This window comes from Centruroides vittatus, unplaced genomic scaffold (assembly GCF_030686945.1).
Source record: "Centruroides vittatus isolate TY-2023 unplaced genomic scaffold, ASM3068694v2 contig_439, whole genome shotgun sequence".
In the NCBI taxonomy this organism is placed as follows: domain Eukaryota; kingdom Metazoa; phylum Arthropoda; class Arachnida; order Scorpiones; family Buthidae; genus Centruroides; species Centruroides vittatus.
Genome location: NW_027122239.1, coordinates 202,917 through 224,958, shown reverse-complemented (window position 1 = coordinate 224,958; position 22,042 = coordinate 202,917). Strand labels below are relative to the sequence as shown.

Sequence of the window (22,042 nt, the reverse complement as noted above, 5' to 3'; positions counted from 1 at the left end):
AAAACAATAATAATTTTTATTATGAAGGCAACATTATTGTTGTAATAACTATTTTAAAAGTTTAAAAATCGTTTCGAATAATATCATTCAAAATTTTTTTAACATTTGAACTGTTCAAGTGTTATTTTTATTCAATTATTGTTATCATCCACAGATTAGGATGATAACACGATTATCTTAATCCATATTATCATCATCAAACGTTCAAAAATAATGCGATTTAATTTATTAAAAGATATTTAAAATTTGTGTTTAAATAAGTTTTTTAAATTTAATTTTGTATAAAATAATCCGGTTTGTTAAATTTAGAGCTAAGTCTTAATTAACGTGTACAAAATATAAAATTGTTACAGTAATTCATGGTTTGCAATGTCGAGCTTTAATTTTATTTTATGAGGCCTCGCATATCAGAGTGATCTGTTCCTGAAATGTGAGGCCTCATCCAAAAAATTTCCCAGGCTGATACTCAGCAATTTTTGTGGGGTGTTCTGTCCTGCCGCCTGCGACCTCATGCTCTTTATTATAATTAGAACATTTTGAGTAAATGAAGATACGGTTCCAATTATTTTAAAAAAAAAAAAAATGGTTTATTATAAAATAGAAATTGTAACAAGGCTGCTGGCTTAGTATTGTCTTATGAAGATTTGTTTAAAGGTCTTATTATTTTAATAACAGTGTGTGAAAAAATCGAATTGACACATCATCATAATGTAACGATAATTTAAAGAAAACCAAACCAATTATTTTTAATAATTGGAACTGTCTATCGAAATTTGAAAAATGTAAAAAAGAGAAATTTACTGGTCCCGGATAAAAGATAAAATATAACTCAACAATTAAAAAATTTATATGCTCGGTAATTTTTATTTTTATTTTACAATATTGTGATGAATTAACTATACAGTATTGTGAATACAGTGCACTATTTATATCAAAAAATCCTTTTGTCTTGGTTCACTACTTGTGTTAGGATTGTATTACTGTAATGCTAGGGAAGTACTATATGTATGTAAGCTGATGAGGGGTTTTCGTATCCGAAATGCATTCTTACCTAAATTTAATTGTGGTTATTAAATGGTATTTTTTGTAAAATCTAGTCTATTTATTCCAGTTTGATGTGATAAGCCCTCTAATTTATTAAAACCCTATCTATTAGGATAATCAATTTAATCCAGATTAATGTTCTTTAACAGAGTATTGTTCGGCTTTTTACAACCTGCCCGCCTCCCATTTCTACATTCGGCGTCTTTATTTGTCGCCTAAGGTCAAAATTCGTCCTCTGAAAGAGTATTTGAACCGATTCTTTTAGTTGTAAAATATTTCGTATGTAATTAATTCTTTCAGAATTGAATTGTAAATGTACGAGTACTTTTAGAATTCAATTAAAATGAAATTTTTACAGCTGACTTACTAAATAATATACTGTATATCAGTTTCCCAAAGTGGTTCCTACGGTCCCCTGGAGGTCCTTGGAACCGCTGATGGGGTCCGTGGCAAATTAAAATTAATTTCGGGGTGCGGGGACAACGTCAAGGATCTGCGAAAGGTGTAATAAAAAGTAAAATGATTGTGACCCATTTTCATTATTACGAAAGTTAAAAATAAATAGTAATAAATAAATTGATAGTCATTTTTAGTCCTGACATAAACGTTTGTTCTATGATTAAAGTTATTGCTGGAAAAGTACAAATGGTGTTGTTTTTTTGATTTTATAGTCAAATTTCAGGTTATTTATCCAAAAAAATTAATTAAAAGTTCTCATATTGTCAAAAACGATTTTAAAAATAGAAAACAACCTGTTAATCGTGTTTTACTTAAAATTTACACATTGATTAAGTACGTAATAGTTATTTTTATGTTATAAATGTAATTTTTAATTTTAACTATATTAAATTTAAATATAGAACAAAGTACTTTTTAATAAAAATATATAGTTTATTTTATACAATTTTATTATTTATTTTATAATCATCTATAGTTTTTACTATATGAATCATTTTATAATTCTATTAGAACTATTTAATGACTAAAAATATATAAATAATTCATTTATTTTTATCAAAAATATGTTTTTCTATAAAAATGCAATAGATAAAAATAAAAAACTTATTAATTATACATTTTTGTAATGTAATTTTAACTCAATTGGAAGTAAATTATACATTTTTTTGTTTTTTTTTTGTTTTCACTGTATTATACCCGTGTTTCAAAAACAGGCAGCTTTAGCTAGTAATTTCAAGAATTATTACTTTAAATATCAAGATGTTTTATTTATATTTTATTTTTATTTCACCACTCATGACATCAAAGTTAAATTTGTAATTTTGCTATTATGTAGTAGTGTAGTTATTTCACTTGGGGGTTCATGGTCAGGTTTTTGCTATGAGAAGGGGATCTTGGGCATAATAAGTTTGGGAACCGTTGCTGTATATAATTAAAAAATAAGGAATATATATACTATATATACTGTTTGATAGAACAATAATTACTGATATTGAGGGACATCAATGTTAAAAACTTATTGTTTGTGATACGTAGGTAAACACCGAGGGTAAACACAACCTGCATTTAAGTACTTTAATATTTGTCACTGCTGTCGTCCTTTGAGCTTGTTTGTCTTAATTAATACGCCTGTTTAATTAAGCTTTGTTTATGAATAGATATTTAAATTACACTCGCTACATACAAATCGCACAACACTGACAAAAATGCACATCGGATATCAGAACAATCAATGAAGGATAATGGAGGTTCATTCTTTGTAGTGTAGTGTTTTTACTGCTATTAATTTTGCTTCTCGTCACTCCGCGCGATTAAAAACGAATGAGACGAACAGTAACAAAACTACGTTTATTTTCTGCTCGCGTAACAGTTACATGACTCGACGATGTGGCTAACAAAAGGCAACTGGCTGACCAAAAGGTCCCACAGGGTGAGTCCGGTCCCGTTCCAGGAAGTAATAACTCTTACCACCTGGGGTTCGTTACGACTGTTAAGATGTGGAGAGTGACGTTCCCCACAGAGTATCCCCCAGTGAGGGACGAGCGATAGAACTGATGTCGAACGAATCGCTTAACGTTACATTATGGTGACTAGTCTTTTAGGAAAATGAACATGACGGCCTGATCTCGTGGTAACAGTTTGATCTTTTTTGGAGGTCGTTTCCAGTTTTTTGTTATTCGCTGTTGCAGATGAAGATGGTGTCTGTGATGGTCTTGATTGGACGGGTTTTATACTAGATTTCTGAAGTGGTTCGTCCTGTAAGATATACGCTGGTTTTACTCTGTCAATTGAGACGGTGGATTTGCGACCTTGGATGTCAATTACTAGTGTTTTGTCGTGTTTTTCTAGCACTTTGTATGGGCCTGAGTAAGGTTGACGAAGAGGAGGTCGGTTTGCGTCGAATCTTAAGAAAATATGTGTACACTCTTTTAGTTCTGGATGAATGAAAATTTTCTCTGTGGAATGAGCGGAAGTTGCTAACGGTTTCAGATTGGCCATGTGGGTTTTTAGTTGGCTGACAAAAGATTCGCAAGAAATTCGTGGGGTGTCGGGGCTAATGATGTCAGCTGGTAATTTTAACGGGGTACCATATAACAGTTCAGCTACTGTTGCGCCTATATCGGCTTTAAGTGCTGAACGAATTCCCAGGAGGACTACCGGAAGGGCGTCGGTCCATTTGGAGGATTCGTGTGCCATTAGCGATGCCTTCAGGTGTCTATGTAATCGTTCTATTAAACCGTTTGATCGGGGACAAAATCACTTTTAACATCTCAAGAAATTTTAGAAGCATCTTCAACTTCATAAAGCAATAGAAGATGATCCAAAAGACACTCAGGTGACGAATAACTTTTTACTTTTTTAACAAATCAAATGAAAAGTGTGAAGAAAATCATTTGTCCTCTTATTCATTACAGATATGGCTGCCCCTTAATGGACTAAAATGAGAATTCTGGTCTTCGTTCAATTACAATCTGTTAATCTGGACTTATGGTTTTGAACCAATACTCATTGCTTGATTGATATCTTACCAATCAACTATCTGACTTGTACTAGAATGAACTTGAAACTGTTCATAAAAGTTTCACAGGCAGACGTCGCTTCTAATTTGAACCTATTTACTGAATAGTAACATCAATCTTCACGGCTGGATGAGCGGAGCCGTAAAAACATTACTGTTGCTGTAGGAATCTCGAAAATCCGGGTTCGAGTTTGCTGAAATTTTTTTTGGGTGAGTTGAGCCATATTTCTCAGCAGGCTACTTTTATTATGGGGCTAATGAAATAATAAGGATTGTTCAGTGACCGAAAGGTGGAGAGTCAGTGGATGGGCGCATATGGAAATTAGATGTTCATCCAAATCGTATTCGAAAAACGCATGTAATTTTTTCAGTGTGTTATTAAAAAAGCAAATTCAATGCGTTCTCAAATCATGCCATGGAAGGTGGTGTGGGATGGAGCTTGACATTTCCAGACTGTTTAGAAAGTTCATTATGGATTCGGTCAGGACGATAATGGGATGCCAGGTGATGAGAGAGAAGCCGACATATCCGTTGGGCAATAGGCCGTCGTTGTGACACTTTGTTTTTTTTTCTTTTAACTCTTTCTGCCCTGTGAGCACTAAGAAGGTCTATTATAACGAGCCCATTATGGGTACGGCCAGCCCAAAATGGGGCGGCCGAGTGATGAGGAACGGGGTCCGACATATCCGAAAAATTCCTGGGTATTTTTCGACCCGTCCGAATTCGATCCTTGGTCCCCATAGCGGTAGGCTGCCACATTGACTGCTTGGCATCCGGCCATCGTTGCGACACTTTAGTGTGCCGCAGCACTCATATTGAAAATTATTGAGCTACAGCACGGAACCGTGCTGAAAGAAACTGAAGTAGATACCCCTTTTTTTTTTTTTAACTCTTTCCGCCCTGTGGGCACTAAGAGGGCCTCTTTTAGTAGACCCATTATGGATTCGGCCAGGCCCACAATGGGGCGACCGGGTGGTGAGGGACGGGGCCCGACATATCCGAACGGACCACCCCCGAAAAATTCCTGGGGATTATTCGACCCGTTCGGATTCGATCCCGGGTCCCCCAAAGCGGTAGGCTGCCACGTTGACCGCTCGGCCATCCGGCCGTCGAAGTAGATACCCAGTTGAAATAGCATCATTTTACAAATATAATAAAAAATTGATCAAATGAGATAGTTGAATGGTAGATTATTAAGGCCTCAACCTATTATTTTCGGAATCCGGGTTCGAATTCGAAACATGGAAAAATCCCAGGAATATTTCGGGGATAGTTTTTTCCGGATATTTCGGGCTCTATCTCTCACTACTCGACCATCCCCATTACGAACCCGATCGAATCTATTGAGTATTAAAAAAATGCCTTTTAGTGCTCACAAGGTGGGGAAAGAAGACTCGGCCAAATGGATGCGCGTTTAGGATTCACGTTTGAATTCAATCCAAGCTCTATAACGTGTCATAAGTAGTGGAGATTCGAGCGTCGTTCAGTGGCACATTATAGCTTTACGAGGCCCAGACAAATTTTAATTATGAGGGTCCCATGTAAAGATTGACTTCAGACATTTTTGGGGAAATATTTTCTTATGAAAAATTGGCTTGGTCCCCCATGTTGATGGGGGTCTAGGATTGAGAAAAATACTGTAGCATATATTCACGAATAGGGTGACAAAATGTACAATTAGAATCCAAGTATAAAAATTAATTACGTGATATTTTTCCGTATGTATTTTAATATTTATTATTTGCCCATTATAAATAAAATTTGAATTAAATTAATAAAATTTGTTTATTCACGCAAATCCCATAAAAGGAGACGGCAACAATGCTGATGATACTATAATTGTGCAGATGCTCCAATTTCGAAAAGGTAAGGATTCTGCTCTTTATTTGTTTTCGTAATGAATGCGTTTAATTATTAACAAATAAAGAATGAGAGTAGGCTCCATGTATATTTTATTATTAATTTTAAAACGAGGAAAATGGAATATGATTACGTAACGTTATAAATATTGATGACGTAATAATGGGGTTATAATTAGTAATAGGAAGTTGAAACAAGATAAGATAATGAAAACAGCAAGAACAGCGAAGATTGTTGAGTTGCTTTTAAATCAATTAACGAATATTCGTTAACACAATTACTTGTGTGTTTTCTTAAGTACAGTTATTTTACATTTACTTACGTAATGCTTTCGTCACAATTGTTAGAAATTAATTAGAAAAGTTATGAGAAACGAAGATTAAAGATATCCAATTGAAACTTTGTACCTTAACAGCTGTAGACCATACCCACAGGAGCACAAAATACAATTTTACCTTTCCACTAACACCTGACAATTTCATCCTCTTCAGAATGACTTTTTAATTTCATTCTTCGAATATTTTTTCAGGTTTATAAAATGATATAGTGAAGTATTTCTGTTCTTTTCATCTTTGTTGTGTGTGTTCGTGTACGTGGGCATACCAGTTTAGACCAAGCCTGATCTGTAACGTGATTATGTGGTATACGTTCTTGATATTTAAGTCTGCCGAGGCTTGCTCTGTAGACTAATTAAATATATTTATTTAGTATGTACAAAAAAAAATGTAAAAGCTGTGCAAATAAAAATGATAGTTGTGGAAAGGTGTGACGTCAACTTTAATATCCAGACTGTCTGAGGGTATGCCTTTGTGGTCCACTTTCCTTTTGGTCCTAGTATTTGGTCCTAGTAGTCCCTCTTTTTTTGTTTTTCCTCCTCTCCCACCCTAGTAATCCATGCTACCTCACCTGTTTTCCATTTCCCTTATGTTATGCCTGTCCTGCTAGCTTTGAGAAAATGTGTTTGCAACTTGCGAGCCCTTTCCATACGTGGCATGAGACAAGCAAAATTTTTGCCATTGATTGTAAGTACCAGTTTTAGATTTCTGGATATAAAATGTCAATTTGTTTTTAGTTTAGTAATGACAATATTATCTTGCGATCCCTTTCCTTATAAAATTGCGGCTTTCAGAGCATTAGTCATGAGAGCGTACACACATTCATCCAAGGCACGGACAGTAACACAGGAAATAACATAGAAATGATAGCAAAGAAGTGTGGGTACACCAACCTTGTGCATAGGTTAAGTGAAAACTGCAAACGTTACTATCTGAATGTGTTTAATCAGGAGAAAAGAGATAATAAGGAAAATGAAGAAGACAAGACAATAGTCCCCGACACGTATAACCCGATTCTAAAATCGATATATAACACCATTGCCAGGAAACGAGAGATCAGAGTAGCATGCAGGAGAGGTCGGACCATTTATAGCCTACTAAGGAACAGAAAAGACCATCCGAACCCGAATAGATTACCAGGAGTCTATAAAGTCCCTATAAAAGATGGCAGGCTTGATAAGGAAATGGTTTATGTGGGTGCAACCAAGATGTCTTTAGAGGTACGATTGAAGGAACGTAAATCGGACACATCACGAAATAGATACACGACAGCCCTTTCGACCTATGCATCAGATCCTGACATTACAGCAGAATTTAACAGGGCACGTATCGTTCTCACCACCCCACATCAAGATCACCTGAAGATATTAGAAGCTATGGAAATATTTAAAGCGGAGTGTGAATGCAAAAGCATTAATTATAAGGAAGAAACGTCGCTTTCTACAGTATGGCAATTCCTAATGGACGATAGCATTTAAGTTTATTTATTTATTCACGTTTATAATCGTTTGAATTATATACGATTTTCATTTCGAATATTATAGTAGTTTACGATGTTACGTTGGATTTGAAGTGCGCGCACATTAGGAATGCGTAAATAGAATGCCTGTGAAAAATTCGAAAGTGAAGAACCAGCTTACAACGGTTTTAGTGGAATGCCTGAAGAAGAGCCCAGAAGGGGCATCGAAAATGTTCGCATTATTAGAACAAAAATTTTTTACTCCAGTTAGTAGGTTTGTGTGAAAGTTATTTTTAGACAATATTATTTTAAATATAAAGAACTAAGTAAAAAGTACCATCATTTGCCAAGAACATTCCTTCTTGTTAAAGAAGATAGCTGGCAAAGTGAATGCTGGTTTATTATATGGTCATGTGTTTTGAGTTGCAATGCCAGTGAAAAATGTGACCATGATAAGACACGTGCAACTTGCACTTGTTGCAGTTGTCTGTGCAACTGGAAATTGCTAGGTGTGACCATTGCTTTACCTGCCATTACTCTAGGGTGAGCACTGTGCTCATCTTTTGTTTTCAAATGCTTGTAACTCTGGCTTCTCCAATTAGTTTTGTGGCCAGACTCTCACCTACCTTCTTTCCCAAGTATAAGACACCAGAATTAGAAATAATAATCATTGCTAACACTTTCAGTGCAGCCTGTTTTAGTTGTGTTGGAAAAGTGAGCATTGGTGGTCACCTGCAAGTACTTTTGTGTATTTTTTTTTGCATTTGAAGTGGTACAATTCTAATTGCAAAATGATATTGTATTTACATACTATCGAAAAATGATTAAATGTTTCTGAAATGGCTTGATGAGGAGTCTGAGAAAGATAACGTAGGCTCCTTCCTTGCACACAATGAGAGTGAAGAGGTTTTAATGTATTCTAATCAAAGTAAAGTAAGGTAAGTGTTACAAATATGACCATGAGGAGCACTGGATTAAGAGTGCCTTTTTAGCCAGCCCATTATTGGTTTGGCCAGGGACCCTCAATGTGAAGGATGGGTCCTAAATATTTGGATGGACTGCCCTTGAAAAATTTAGTTTTTTTTTTTTTTGAACTATTTGTTTTTCAATTCTGGATCCCCACGGTGCTAGATTGCCATCTTAACCAGTCACACTTTGTATTTCTTGATATTAGACTTTGTTGTAATATTTATTGCTGACTATGAAATCATTATTTGAATGTTTTGTTAAAGTCTAAAGTTTATACTGATTTTTCAAGACAATGCACACACCTTTCACGTTTTTCCAGCAACTAAATTTAATCAAATCCAAATGTTTTTGGCCTGATTGATAAGCTTTCATCAGAGATTGTTGTTTGAATACCTAAAAGGTATTTGAAAACAGAATCTGAAAGCCCACATTTTGAGGAATTCTGCTTTACTTTTACTGTTTTATAAAAAAAATAAAACCTATCTGGCAACCTATGAGGTTTTCACAGGACATGTGCTGTTTACCTGCAGTTTGTTTATATTATTACTATTAATTAATGAAAACTAGCATTCTGTATAAGTACCTATATTCCGTTTGCTTAATAGATTACATCAACTACATGGTATTTCACATATTATACAGAAATGTGTAAATATAGGTATACTTGCTTGATAGATGAGGCTGTTAAGGCTTTAGCCTACTTCTATAGAAGATCCAGGGTCAAATTTGGATGGTGCTAAATGTGGATCTATTCAAGTTAATCTTTGCTCCAAGTTGTGATCAGTTATTTTCAAATTAGAAGATACAAAATGCTTTTTGTGGCAGGCCAAATATCAGTTTGTATAGACCATACCACAGTGGCTTAAGGCCTGAATTAGAATAAGACTTTTTTAATTTAATATAATAGACAATGCTTATATTTTATTTTTCTTAAGTGGAAAGTAATATATATTGAAATAAGGAAAAGTGTTGAATTATATTGATCAGATAAATATATTTGTATATACGTGTATTTGAATATATATTTTGTAATTTATTAAATTTTATTTAAAAAAAATTATATATAAATAAAATTATTACTTTTTTTCCAGGAAAAATTCTACAAGATTTGAGTGAGATGACAAATGAAATGCTGAATAAACAATTACTTTTTGCTTTTGATTTTACAAAGTAACTTTTATTAAAGGGAGTATAGAAATAGAAAAAAAAGATTCTCCCTATAACTATAAGCTTTTACTATTTAGAAAATAAAAACAACATTGAAGTCTTATACAAGTTATTCCTTTCTTTGTAAATTTTATTTCCTAGGGTTTGCAAAAATAATAGTCAGGTATGAGGCCTGATTCTGTTTATGTTAAGTTTGAACTGTTTTAGATGATTAATAAAAATTGCTATGCATTAGCTTGAAAGATATTTTTGATGTAGTGTCCATGATACCAAAAATTTTCTATTTGTTTAATAATAATAATAATTATTATTAATACTATAACTAATTCAAATAGTTTTTTTAAAAATAAATGCTAAGTAAATCTAATATATTTGTACTGTATTACTTTTAATTTGTTTTTATTTTGATATTATATGGTGGTATAAATTCATAAATTACTTACATATACAGTAATTATTATTTGATTTTTAAATATTTAAATTGATCTATCTTAAGTTTGGTATATCTAATGCATTTGTTTTAATCTTACATAATACATTTTTATAATTTTTTTTGTATTGTTTAGAAAATTTTATTTATTCTAAAATTATTCTTAAGTCTATAGTAAATACTTTCATTTTGAAATGCAAAGTAACAAAGAGAATTACTTGCTTATGCTTTGCAAATTCTGGAAATTCACATCATTATGATGAGGTAGTCTGTTAGAAGAGAGAATTATAGCAATTTTAAAAGTATTTGCATTAAGTTTAGATTTATTCATATGCTACAAGTGAGATAATTTGTTATGCCAACAAATATTTGTGCAACGGGGAGATTTCAAAGGATATGTAGCCAAGCGGAATCATCCGACACAAAAAAATAATGCATTTTCTGGATATTCCAAGTATACTGACTGTACTCTAGTTTTCTCCCTCTGTACAATTTTGTGAGACTGATACATTTTGTTCATAAATTTTTTTTTATAATTTAAGCAATTTTCTTTGTAAATTAGATCATTAATTTTTTGTTTTCCACAGCTTTATTTTCCATTTAAGTTGAAGAATTTTATATTGTTTCTGCTTTTTAATGATTGATAATGAGTAAAAGATCAGAAGTTCTCAGAAATTCTCCTTTAGAGAAATCTGTATAAGTTTTTTTTCTGAAATGTACCATGTTGTAAGATATATTTAGCTGAAAGTAAATTGGATAATATAAAGCTTATATTCTATGTGTGTTGCTTTTTTAAGTGTTGTTCTTGTTATTTCGTGTGTATTAATTAAATTTTTTTTCATTTCTAAAGCTTATTCTTGAGTACTTTTGAAATTATGAAAGAATACATTACACAAAATACTTATTTAAGAAACAAACATGAATAACTTCACTTTATTCTGATATTTTTAAAAGACCAATTAAAGCGTTGTGTTTACTAAAATTGTAAATTCCTTATTAAATCTGAAATGCCAAAAAAATTACTTGATATTTTGCATGCTAACATCACAAAATTTTTCAAAAGTAATGAAATTCCTGAAGGTATCAGAAAGAATATAGATTTGTTAATATGAGTTGTGTTTTAAGAATAAAAAGAAGCAAGCAGTTGATAAAGGCAAGATTTTTTTGTTTATAATTTCAAATAGGAATATAATTTCTCTTATAAGAACTGTAGTTGACATTAATGTTATTTCTTTCCAGCATTTTACAGAATGGCAAATTGAAGAATATAAAGAGCGTCGTGATATTATATACTGAAATTTATTCTTGCTAGCAGCTCCTAATTATAAATTTTAGTCAAGATTTTGGTTAAAGAATAATAGGGATGGGAAACTAGATATAATAATATAATCATTTGTTTATTTTTTTCCAGGATTCGGTTTTGATTTAGGTATCAGAACACATTCGATGAAAGTCGAACAGAATATACAAATAGCATACAATGAAGAGAGACCGTTTGCCTGTAATTATTGTCACATAAGATTCAAACATAAAGTTGATCAAAAGAAACATCTTCGCATACATACAGGAGAAAGACCATACGTGTGCAGTGTATGCAATAAAAGATATACACGAAGTGACATATTAACAGAGCATTTAAGAACTCATACCGGGGAGAAACCCCTGAAGTGTAAATACTGCAACGAATATTTTAGATTTAGAAATCAGTTGAAGTTTCACATTGCTCGTCATCACAGTTAAATGTAAAATGTTTGGAAAAAAATTATATGTAAATTTGTAATTTAAACTTTTTATGTGATTATTCACTATTTGTAGTTTATGATAAAATTTTTTTCTGTTCGCGAATAAAGGTATATTTCATTATATTCAATGAAATAAATTCGGGATATATTGATAGAAGAATTTTTCTAATGAAGATTGATTCACTTCATCAGGATGTTGAAAGTTTTCATGTTTAATAGTGTTGATCATTTTCCTGAAGCATCTGGAAAACTTCTCAAAATATCTGTAAGAGAATTTCAATTGTTACATAGTAAGAATTTTCAATAAGTTAACAAGGAAAAAATTAATAATTAAATATTATATAAATGATAAAGACATTTTTATTATCTTTAGATTATATTTCTAGCATGTTTATTTCAGGAAAGACTTGGAGAGAGTGCTACAAACCTATTACTGGAAGAGGAAATTTAAGAACTCGTCAACTACATCCGCAAGAAAAACGTTTCATCTGTATGCTTTGTAAAAAAGGATTTAGAGTTAAGAGGGATCTCGAACGTCACATAATAACTCATACGGGTGAGAAACCATTTCTATGTGGTATCTGCAAAAAAAGATTTTCTAGAAAGGATTATTTTATGGGTGCATTGCAAGAATCTGCATCAGTACAAACCTTCACTGTGATCTAGAAATTCCAAACAAATGCTTTCAAATAATTGAATAGCTGCACTCGTTCAGTTTGGATTTATAATTATTACTTATATTTTGATGATTGAAATTGAAAATTGGACGATATATTTACTGTTAATAAAATTTTTCTTAAAATTTTAACTGTCAGTGGTTTTCTTTATGAAATTATTATACTGAAGAAAGGATTAACAGAAAATTTAGATGTTCAAACGATAAGCTTTACGATGCAACGCGCCCATAATCTTTATAGTTTAGACCAGTTGTACCAAACTGTGGTCTCCACTCCTCAAACATATTTGACGCATCACTTATAAATGATGAAAATAAATCTACTTTTAGTATGTACGGAGTATAAAATATCTGGTCCACTAATCGAATAGTTTGTTTCACTACTGGATGTATGAGTTAGATTCAATAAGGTTAGCACTACCAAAGGAAAAAGGCAGTCTACGGTAATGGTTCGTGACCTTAGAATTTTACATTGCTACAGAGAGGTAATAAGTATATTAAAATAACCAGGAAAGTAAGGCATTGCAAAATAACTATCACGTTAAAATCACCAATGTTTGATGACAATCCAAAATGCAAACACCGAGTATCTTTACGTCGTGTAAAACATAAATGTACACATTTTAAATAAAAGTAATGTTCATTTTGTCAGTAGTTTTTACCACAAAAACCGAAAACAAACTACCCAAGTTTTTTTTTAAACAAATCAATGCGTCAGTTTTTCTTTAGGGCAAACTTGTCAATCATTATTCATTAAAATCTGGAATCGTTTCTGGAACCTTTATTCAATTGATAAACACGCCATTCGCTTTAAGCCTGTCTTTGCTCATGGTACTTAAAAATGCCATTTTATTTTTTGTTTTTTTTTTATTAAAGTAGAAAAAATTTCTGCTTTCACAGTGGTCATCGGGAGAGTATCGACCAATCTTTCCAATAACTCAGTTGTTTCCTGGAAAACATCGTTATTAACTCGGGAATAGAACGTCCGTTTTCTTTCATTTCTAGTTTTTTAAGCGTTAGTCGGAAAAAATTTTCATATTTTGTTACTAACTTTAAACAAGTCCTAATTATAAAACCCAATACAAAAACTACTTGCACCTATGACACAACGCTTCGCGATACTGATTGGTGCGCTGCGTAAGTACAGCTCATCAGTAGACATCTAACATGGCTCTGATTGGTCAGTTGAAGGTCAATTCGCACTCATGCTTATCGTTGTATGTTATGACCAGTGTTATTCCACCTAGCACTTTTGTACTAATCTAGTACCTTTTTACTTGTTCCATTACCAAGATATCTAGGAAAATGTCCAGATGGAATCTGGACATTTTCCTAGTACCATTCATGAAATCCTAATACCTTTCCTTTCAATTTAGTACCTTTCAAAAAATTCATTTTTATTGTATATTTTTTAAACTTTACTTTGGCAGTAAATGGATATTTTGGGCTCTAATCTCTAACAGTTCCAATGCTAAACAATTGGTAGTGTTCAAAGTGATACTAGAGGTGCATGAACACCGATACGGTCAGTGAACACTGAACATCGATATTAGTGTAATGTTTTGGATCGCATTCCACTGTGGAATCTCCACCTCCAGCCTTCACATGGTAATATATGAATTTTGTATGTTACATGTAACACTATATTATATTTTAATACATAGAAATTTCAAAAATTATAAATTTATTATTTATAAATATATATATTTAAATAATATATATGTTACAGTCAAAACTTGTTTTTAGTTAGAACGAGTTTTAACTAGTTAAAACTAGTTTATACTGGATGTCTTTGTTAAAACCCGTTTTGTCTAGTTAAAACTAGTTTTAACTCAAATTCATTTTTGACTAGCAGTAAATTCTAGTTTTAACTAGACATAACGGGTTTAGCAGTAAATTAACTAGACAAAACCCGTTTTGTCTAGTTAATTTACTGCTAAACCCGTTACTGCTGTATATGTTTTGATTTTAGATAAAACTAATTTTAGCTACATAAATATGTTTGGGGAAAATAAAGTTATGTATAGTGATTTGGGGGAAGATGCCTAACATTATGCTTATAAAGGAAATTATAGCGATAATATGGGTTTTGGAGGCCTCTAACGAAAATATCATATTCTTGAGCATGTTTTTCAAATAAAACTTTGGAGTATATGAAAAATAATTGTATATTGTGTTTGCAATGACGACTTTTTTACTGTCTGGCATTTTAGGCATCTCACCCTAAGTATTCGGGTGAGATGACAAATGCCATTAGGGTAAGATGATAAATATAATTGCATAAAATTAATTTTCGAATATCTTAATCAAATTTAATTTATTGCATTTGTAGTACAAAGTACTTCATAGTAAGTATAACAGCACAGTTTAAATATTGTTAAATTTCCGCCCGTTCTAACGTGCTCTATAGCTAGCTGAAAGCTTTTTTCAGTCCAAAAACCTTTTTGAGAAGTCCTTATATAATTTCTATGCATAACCTGCAATAAAACGAGAAAACAAAAATTTATTAAAAATAGGCATATTGGAATTCAATTAAAAAAAAAATAAGCATATTACCCCATGAAAAATATGGCATCTTTTCCATTTGTCAGGGTAAGATGCCTACGTTGTACGTGTTCTAGCATGTCTGATCGGGATCGGCGGTAGCTCACAATGGAAACTTTAGAACCTTAACTACATCACACGTTAATTGTTTTTCGCAATTTTTAATAAATTCTATTTTAACTTTTAGTTTTAAAATGATTTTAGAAACATTTCACAACAAAAACTTCGTTCTTATCTTGCTTTTAGATGTTCTCAGATGTAGAAAATGAGGTAACGGTAGCCAACTACAGCTTTCCGCACTCAATATTGGCCCAACGATTCATCATACAAACACATGACGATATCTGACGTCACCGTTTGAAAATATCAAAAAGTAGGCATCTTCCTCCGCTTACCATCTTACCCCGAATCACTCTATATGTTGCGGTCAAAACCAGTTTTTAGTTAGGATGCGTTTTAACTAGTTTATATTGGATGTCTTTAAAACCCGTTTTGTCTAGTTAAAACTAGTTTTAACTCAAATTCATTTTTGACTAGTAGTAAATTCTAGTTTTAACTAGACAAAACGGATTTTAAGAAAGACATCCAGTATAAACTAGTTAAAACGCATCCTAACTAAAAACTGGTTTTGACTGTAACATATACATACATTCAGCAGTTTATAGTCAAAGTAATGCCCACGAGTCAATACAGTAGATTATTTTGACTTAATGTATTGATTCTGCACATACTTATGTCGTATTATCGATATTAATATCGATTTTTTAAAAAAAATACTATCGCACATTACTGATCTATTTCTTTTTAGAGAAAACTTAGTACCATTTTTTTGTTATCTAGTACTCTTTTTAGTACCTTTTTTATAGAAAGGCTTGGAACAACACTGGTTATGATGCAGCTCTCTCAGCTGCAACAGAACGTTGATGTCAGCGGTGTCGGTTTTCTGCTTGCTGTATTGTAATACAACTATAATGGAATTTCGGCATTCTATTATGCCGAGTCCGCGGCGATTAATAATAATAAATTAATAATGTAATTAATTAATTATTATTAAAACGCATTACACTTACAGGTTAGTGAGATCCATCACAGAATGTATGCGCATATGGAGTCATGCATGTCGCTATTAAAAGTTTGCAAGTAGGTTCAAAAGTTCAAGAAAGGCCAAACAAACACTTTCGAACTCAAGATTTTTTTGTAGTGGCATACACCTTGCAGTGAATCTCATTAGGCCTGAGGCCTTCGGCTGTCAAAAATCAAATAACAGCTCCCTGTTCGTTCTGATGAGTTTAATGGATGTGACGCCATTTTGTAAACGTCGTGATAGACGCAAATGCCATCTGGCATGGACCGTTATTGGTACAGGGCTACTAACATTATTTATTGAATCTGCCACGTATATATATATATATATATATATGAGGAAAGATATGAAGGTAAAATATGAATTCATCAGAGACTTCTTAACAGAAATTTAATTAATAAATCTTAATTTTTGACATGCACAAGTGCGTTAGATGATAAATTGCGAGATGTTATCTATAATTTAACACAAAACATGTTTTTTTTTCCCCCTTAAAATTTTTTCTAGAAATTTATACTTGTTTTCTGATCGCAGGTCGTAAACGTCATTTCCGTTGTTAAAACTGCTGTTAGGATTCCAAGATTTCACAGAACGATTAGTTTTTTTTAATGTACAGTATTGTGAAAAACTCAAGTTCAATTCTAGAACATTGTCTCGCGATGGAATTCGAAAACAGAGAGGGATTCGAACGTAATTAGGAGATTTAAAAAAATTCTTGTAGAGTATGGTATTTGGCAACTTCCCACTCCAGAAAGGAGTGTTGTCAGTGACTTGTAGTCACACCAGACTTAAAATAAACGTAAGATTATTGGTTTTTTACACAAATAATTGTATAAATCTATACAAAGAATATACTAGCGTATTTATAGTCGTAATTCGCATAAATACAGAAAAAGACACTTGAATTTATGGCGCGAATTTAGTTTCGAACACGGTTGATTCAGTTAAAAGTTACAGTACTCTGGAAAAATACAAATTACACAATACCAGACTAAAATGATGACGGGATGTAACCCATCATTCCTACTATTGGTTACCGATTGTCACGTGTTTTTCAAATCTCGCTAAACAAACTACGGTTAGAAAACTCTGTTAATTTGATGTTTCCATAATAAATATCTAGAAATAAATAAATAGAGAATGTTGATTAAAAAAATCTAGCAAATATCATGTGCCACACTATTCCTCAGTTCCTCTAATAATTCAGTTTTAAAGTTTATTACTATTTTTTTCTTGTTGGTTTCGTTTTGTATATATTCTGGACGTTTCTCCACCACTGCTTGTCCTCTGGTTAAAGATCCTCGAAGTTCTACAGAAACAGGTCTGATGATAAATTCGGATATAGAATCTGGACAAATAACTGCAGCAACTGCCAGCAAGTCAGCATCGTTCGTGCTTTCGATTGTTTCGTTTTCGGATATTTGTTGGATGATTGGCATCAAGCTGTTTACCATCTTCCCTTTTTTGTTTTTATTACTTCTTTCTAACCAATTTTTAAACCAAATCTGAAAAATTAAGATTAAAATTAAAAATCTTATAAATATTAATGAAATAGGTCATAATTACAAATTTATACTGCATTATAAAATTCTTTCCACAGACTTAATAGGCAATTTGTTTCTTTCAACTCTCTGCCCTGTGGCACTAAAAGGGCTTCTTGTAGCAAGACCATAATGGGACAGAGCCTGACATATCCCCCGAAAAATTCCTTGAGATTGATCGACCCGTCCAGATTTGAACCCGGGTACCCCAGAGCAATACGCTTCGGCCATCTTACCGTCTAATTTTCGTGTCATTGAAATGATTTTATTTACTTAAAACGATAGCAGTCTAAGAAACAAAATACTAAATTCAAAGCCAAACACTCAAAAATTTTTTAATAATATAGCTACAAAAATTCGCCGCGACAAAAGTTTTACTTCGTAAAAAAGAGGACATATCCGGGAAGAGAAGGACGTATAAGTAATCTTATTTAAAAGGCACTACTCTGTGCGTGAAATTAAGTAAAAAACGTTTATTAAACCAATCGAAAATGCCAACCCTAAAAAACATGTAGACCCAAATAGTACAGCTCACCAGTGGCCTATAATATAACACCACTTAACACTGGTTTGTGTCTTACCAACGTGCTGGTAACGTGGAATTTCCCGGGTTTTCTTCACATTTTTAACACCTAAACAGTGTCCAGTTTCCCATAGAAGTCCCTCCGGGAGGCACCATCTTGCAGATCGCTCTTGTTTTGCGTCACCTAAACCCAATAGGCCTATAGCTCCTGTACATAATTTAGTTTAAGAGAGAACTAGGCGCACAGTTTGTCAAGGTAGTTGAGTGTAACGATTGTTAAAATAAATTTACTCTTACAAAATATCTTTGCTTTATGAAATTATTATTCGGAAATAGCGAGAAGTAGAAAAAAAGTAAATGTCTGAAAGGTTCTCCTAGCCTGTGGTACCTGCGTAAACATGGCGCACAATTGTAAATTCTCGCATCAATTCTTATTAAAATTAACTCAAAAAGGTTGAGAACCATCGATCTGTACAATCGAAAATGTTTATTCAGTAACTGTAACACAGAAATATATTCTTAAACTTTAGAATGAAAATAAATTATAATTATCTAATTTTTAGTGAAAGTTAAAAGAAAAACTTTGTTACTTCAGTCATTTTGGATTTCTCACACGTTTCCCAAGGAATTATGGTAAAATTTGCTTCTTCTGACAAAACAATATAAGCGGCTTCGGGATCAGCAAAAAAGTTAAATTCTGCAGCAGTTGTAACATTTCCGATGGCTAAAAAACATTAATTTATATACTATATTATTAAATAAGCTATATAAATATAATATAAATTTGCTTACCATCTACGTTTCCTCCCAAAATGCATATCTCTTTCAAGTTAGCGAAGAAGGTCGGATCAATGCGTTGTGCCAGAGCTAGATTTGTCAAAGGGGCAATGGCAACAACACTAATCTCTTTCGGATGCTCTTTAGCTAAACGTATCAGAGCATGAACGGCGTGTTCTTCTTTAATACCTATCGAAGATTTCGGAAATTCTGACGATTTATTACCGAATCCATCAACACCAAAGAACTCTTCAGAGCACGCACGATCGATTAGAGGCTGATGACATCCGCGGAAAATGTCTAACTGAAAGCAAAAAACCAAATTTAAAAAGAATAAATTTAATATAATTTCGTGCATTTATTAATCTCACCTGCTTTATATCGCATGCCTCGCATACTCGCAACACATTATCGCATACATTATCCACAATCGTGTTACCGTGGCAACATGTAACTGCCAAAACTTCACATAGATCGCTCCTGCTAAAAGCTAGCATCAGTGCCAAAGCATCGTCTACTCCGCAATCTGTATCTATAACGATTTTTGCTCTCGCCATTTTTCTACCTTGTTGAAAGATCTACAGGAAACTACAACCTAAATCAATAACATGACATCATCAAATTACACCTATTACCTAAATTCTTGCATTTTAAAATCTTTTAAAGCTTACTTAAGAGGATAACAGCACTTATTTTATTTTTAAAATTACATTTTTCATCATGATTGGACGTAATTAAGAGTGATTATATAAAATTTTTACTATTCATTACACCATCGTAAACATTGAATTAATCAATAATGCTATAAAATTTCGGTATGCAAATTACGAGTTTTATACAAAAATTGTAGCTTCCTATCACAAAAATTTACAGAATTTATTTCATTTTCTAGTATATTGTGGATAATTAAATTAAAAAAAATAAAAATAAGATAATATTTAATATACTTACTGCAACAATTTCAGTTTGGCAATTGTCTAGGCGCAGATTTAGTGTAAATTATGAACTGTATGACTGAAATCAGGGCAAACTTGTTAAATTTATCTACTTTACTGTTTAAACTTTAAAAATTTATCCTTGTTAAGAGGTAGATAAGCATTCATATAATGATTTCTTTCGATAATTTATGATACTATGGCACTGACTAGTTGAGATTACTCACGTTCTTAAGTGTTAATGATAAGATAAAAAGTTCTGTTAGTAGACCTAAATTATATAATGAACCTACCTCATTTCGTAACGATGTAGAACAATTTAAAATCTTTTATAAACCAAGATTTAAATATTAATTAAAATAAAATAACGTTAAACATTATGTTAGCTTATTGTGCCAAGAAAGCAAGAATTAATTAATGATTCATTAACCGCCTCAGCCAATTGTCCGCCATATTTCAGTATACAGAGGTGACGAAACTATGGCACGCGGGTTCAAAAATGTTGCCATCACTGGCCTATACAGTGGAGTCTACTTAAGAGAACATCTAGGGTCCATATAGTTTTCGTTTCAGGCGGATCCATCTGTAAGATTCTTTGGGTGATTCTACTCAAATCTTCAGAAATTTTCATAATCGTTCTCTTGTCGGAGTCCATCACTAATCAGTCGAACGCGCCATTATGATTAGTGATGGACTTCTACGGGTTCTATTACGCTATTGTGGGAATGCGATAGAACCCATAATGAACACGAATAAAAATCTTTGCGCGCACGAGCTTAAAGATGAACAAAAAAAACTGTATTTTCATTTTTAAATATCTGTTAGATTGTAATACTTTGTAATGATTTTTAGGTTAATGTTACCTCAGGTGCCAAGATGGCGGCTCGTCTCTGATTCCAGCAAGGAAACAGTGGGACGCACGTTCTAACCAAACCTAACCTAACCTATTCTAATAAATTACCATAATTATTAGCAACCAAATTATTAGAATAGGTTAGGTTAGGTTAGAACGTGCGTCCTACTGTTTCTGGAATCAGAGACGAGCCGCCATCTTGGCACCTAAGGTAACATTAACCGATTTTTAATATAATTTTTGGTTTATTACTTGTTTTCAAGTTATTTAACCAGCGGGTGGCAAATTATATATCAACGAGCGACCTGGTACATATGTACTGTACCACAATGCATCGTGTACCGAAAATAGTATTTTAGCTACACGATGGGTGCTTAGTACTGTAGTGACTGTAAATATTTTCATAATCTTATTAATAGTTGAAATTATAATGGATTGTTACTTTCTATTGTGGGTACTCTAAAGAAAAATAAAGTTTAAATTCCTTCAGAAATGTTAGTTAAAATGTCACGTGAGTCAATTCCATTTCTGTTTAGATTTAGCGAACAGACGGTGACTGCTCTTCCGTTACCAAAATTGAAAAGTGTTATTATTTCAACAATGCATTACAGAAATGGAGTAAATGGTTCAAAATAAAATGGAAATAATACTTTATTTATGCTTTATTAATAGAATAAAAGACGAAGTAGACAACATGGATAAATGGTCACACTACGCAACAAAACGGGATTGGTAGATTGCCATGGGCTGTTTTATATTTATTTATATTATTTTAATTATTTATTTAGAGCAGTGTTTTGCAACCGGTGTGCCGTCACAGGGTGAAAGGTGTGACGTGAACTTTTACTTATTCTATTAATCAAGTTTTATTTATACAGGGTGGGCCAGTGAAAACGAAACGGCAGAGTGTTCGTGTTCGTCCAAGCAAAGCGCTCGGACAGGTCGATTTTACTCTCAAAGAGACATCTTTTGCAATAAAGTTTTCGCGATTCTGAATATTAACTAAACAAACATTTTTTTTTCAAAATAAATGTTTGTTTAGTTAATACAAAATAAATGAGTTTTTAAAATTTTTTGTTGTCTGTTGTATTCAGAATCGCAAAAACTTTATTGCAAAAGATGTCCC

The 22,042-nt window shown here is 32.6% G+C and overlaps 3 protein-coding genes across 3 annotated transcripts; 1 reads left to right on the top strand and 2 right to left on the bottom strand.

Moving 5' to 3' along the window:
* Window positions 1-3,078: 3,078 nt before the first annotated feature.
* Window positions 3,079-3,699, bottom strand: LOC136977073 (uncharacterized). Its single transcript, XM_067272511.1, has one exon. The coding sequence runs from the start codon at window positions 3,697-3,699 to the stop codon at window positions 3,079-3,081; it is 621 nt and encodes a 206-aa protein (XP_067128612.1).
* A 7,549-nt stretch (window positions 3,700-11,248) lies between these two features.
* LOC136977071 (gastrula zinc finger protein XlCGF7.1-like) lies at window positions 11,249-12,649 on the top strand. Its single transcript, XM_067272510.1, has 3 exons — window positions 11,249-11,321; window positions 11,653-11,910; window positions 12,357-12,649. The coding sequence occupies exons 1-3, from the start codon at window positions 11,249-11,251 to the stop codon at window positions 12,647-12,649; spliced, it is 624 nt and encodes a 207-aa protein (XP_067128611.1).
* A 4,318-nt stretch (window positions 12,650-16,967) lies between these two features.
* LOC136976994 (nucleoside hydrolase-like) lies at window positions 16,968-19,710 on the bottom strand. Its single transcript, XM_067272401.1, has 4 exons — window positions 19,500-19,710; window positions 19,144-19,432; window positions 18,942-19,075; window positions 16,968-17,792 (listed from the first exon to the last, which is right to left on the bottom strand). The coding sequence occupies exons 1-4, from the start codon at window positions 19,683-19,685 to the stop codon at window positions 17,445-17,447; spliced, it is 957 nt and encodes a 318-aa protein (XP_067128502.1). The 5' UTR covers window positions 19,686-19,710; the 3' UTR covers window positions 16,968-17,444.
* Between the last annotated feature and the right edge of the window lie 2,332 nt (window positions 19,711-22,042).

Coding starts and splice junctions, on each gene's coding strand:
- LOC136977073 (XM_067272511.1), bottom strand. CDS start 3,699: ATGGCACACGAATCCTCCAAATGGACCGACGCCCTTCCGGTAGTCCTC.
- LOC136977071 (XM_067272510.1), top strand. CDS start 11,249: ATGCCAAAAAAATTACTTGATATTTTGCATGCTAACATCACAAAATTT. Junction 11,322..11,652: donor AAGTAATGAAATTCCTGAAG/GTATCAGAAAGA, acceptor ATTTTTTTCCAG/GATTCGGTTTTGATTTAGGT. Junction 11,911..12,356: donor CGGGGAGAAACCCCTGAAGT/GTAAATACTGCA, acceptor TATTATCTTTAG/ATTATATTTCTAGCATGTTT.
- LOC136976994 (XM_067272401.1), bottom strand. CDS start 19,685: ATGGCGAGAGCAAAAATCGTTATAGATACAGATTGCGGAGTAGACGAT. Junction 19,076..19,143: donor TTTGGGAGGAAACGTAGATG/GTAAGCAAATTT, acceptor AATGTTTTTTAG/CCATCGGAAATGTTACAACT. Junction 17,793..18,941: donor AGAAATCCAAAATGACTGAA/GTAACAAAGTTT, acceptor TTAATTTTTCAG/ATTTGGTTTAAAAATTGGTT.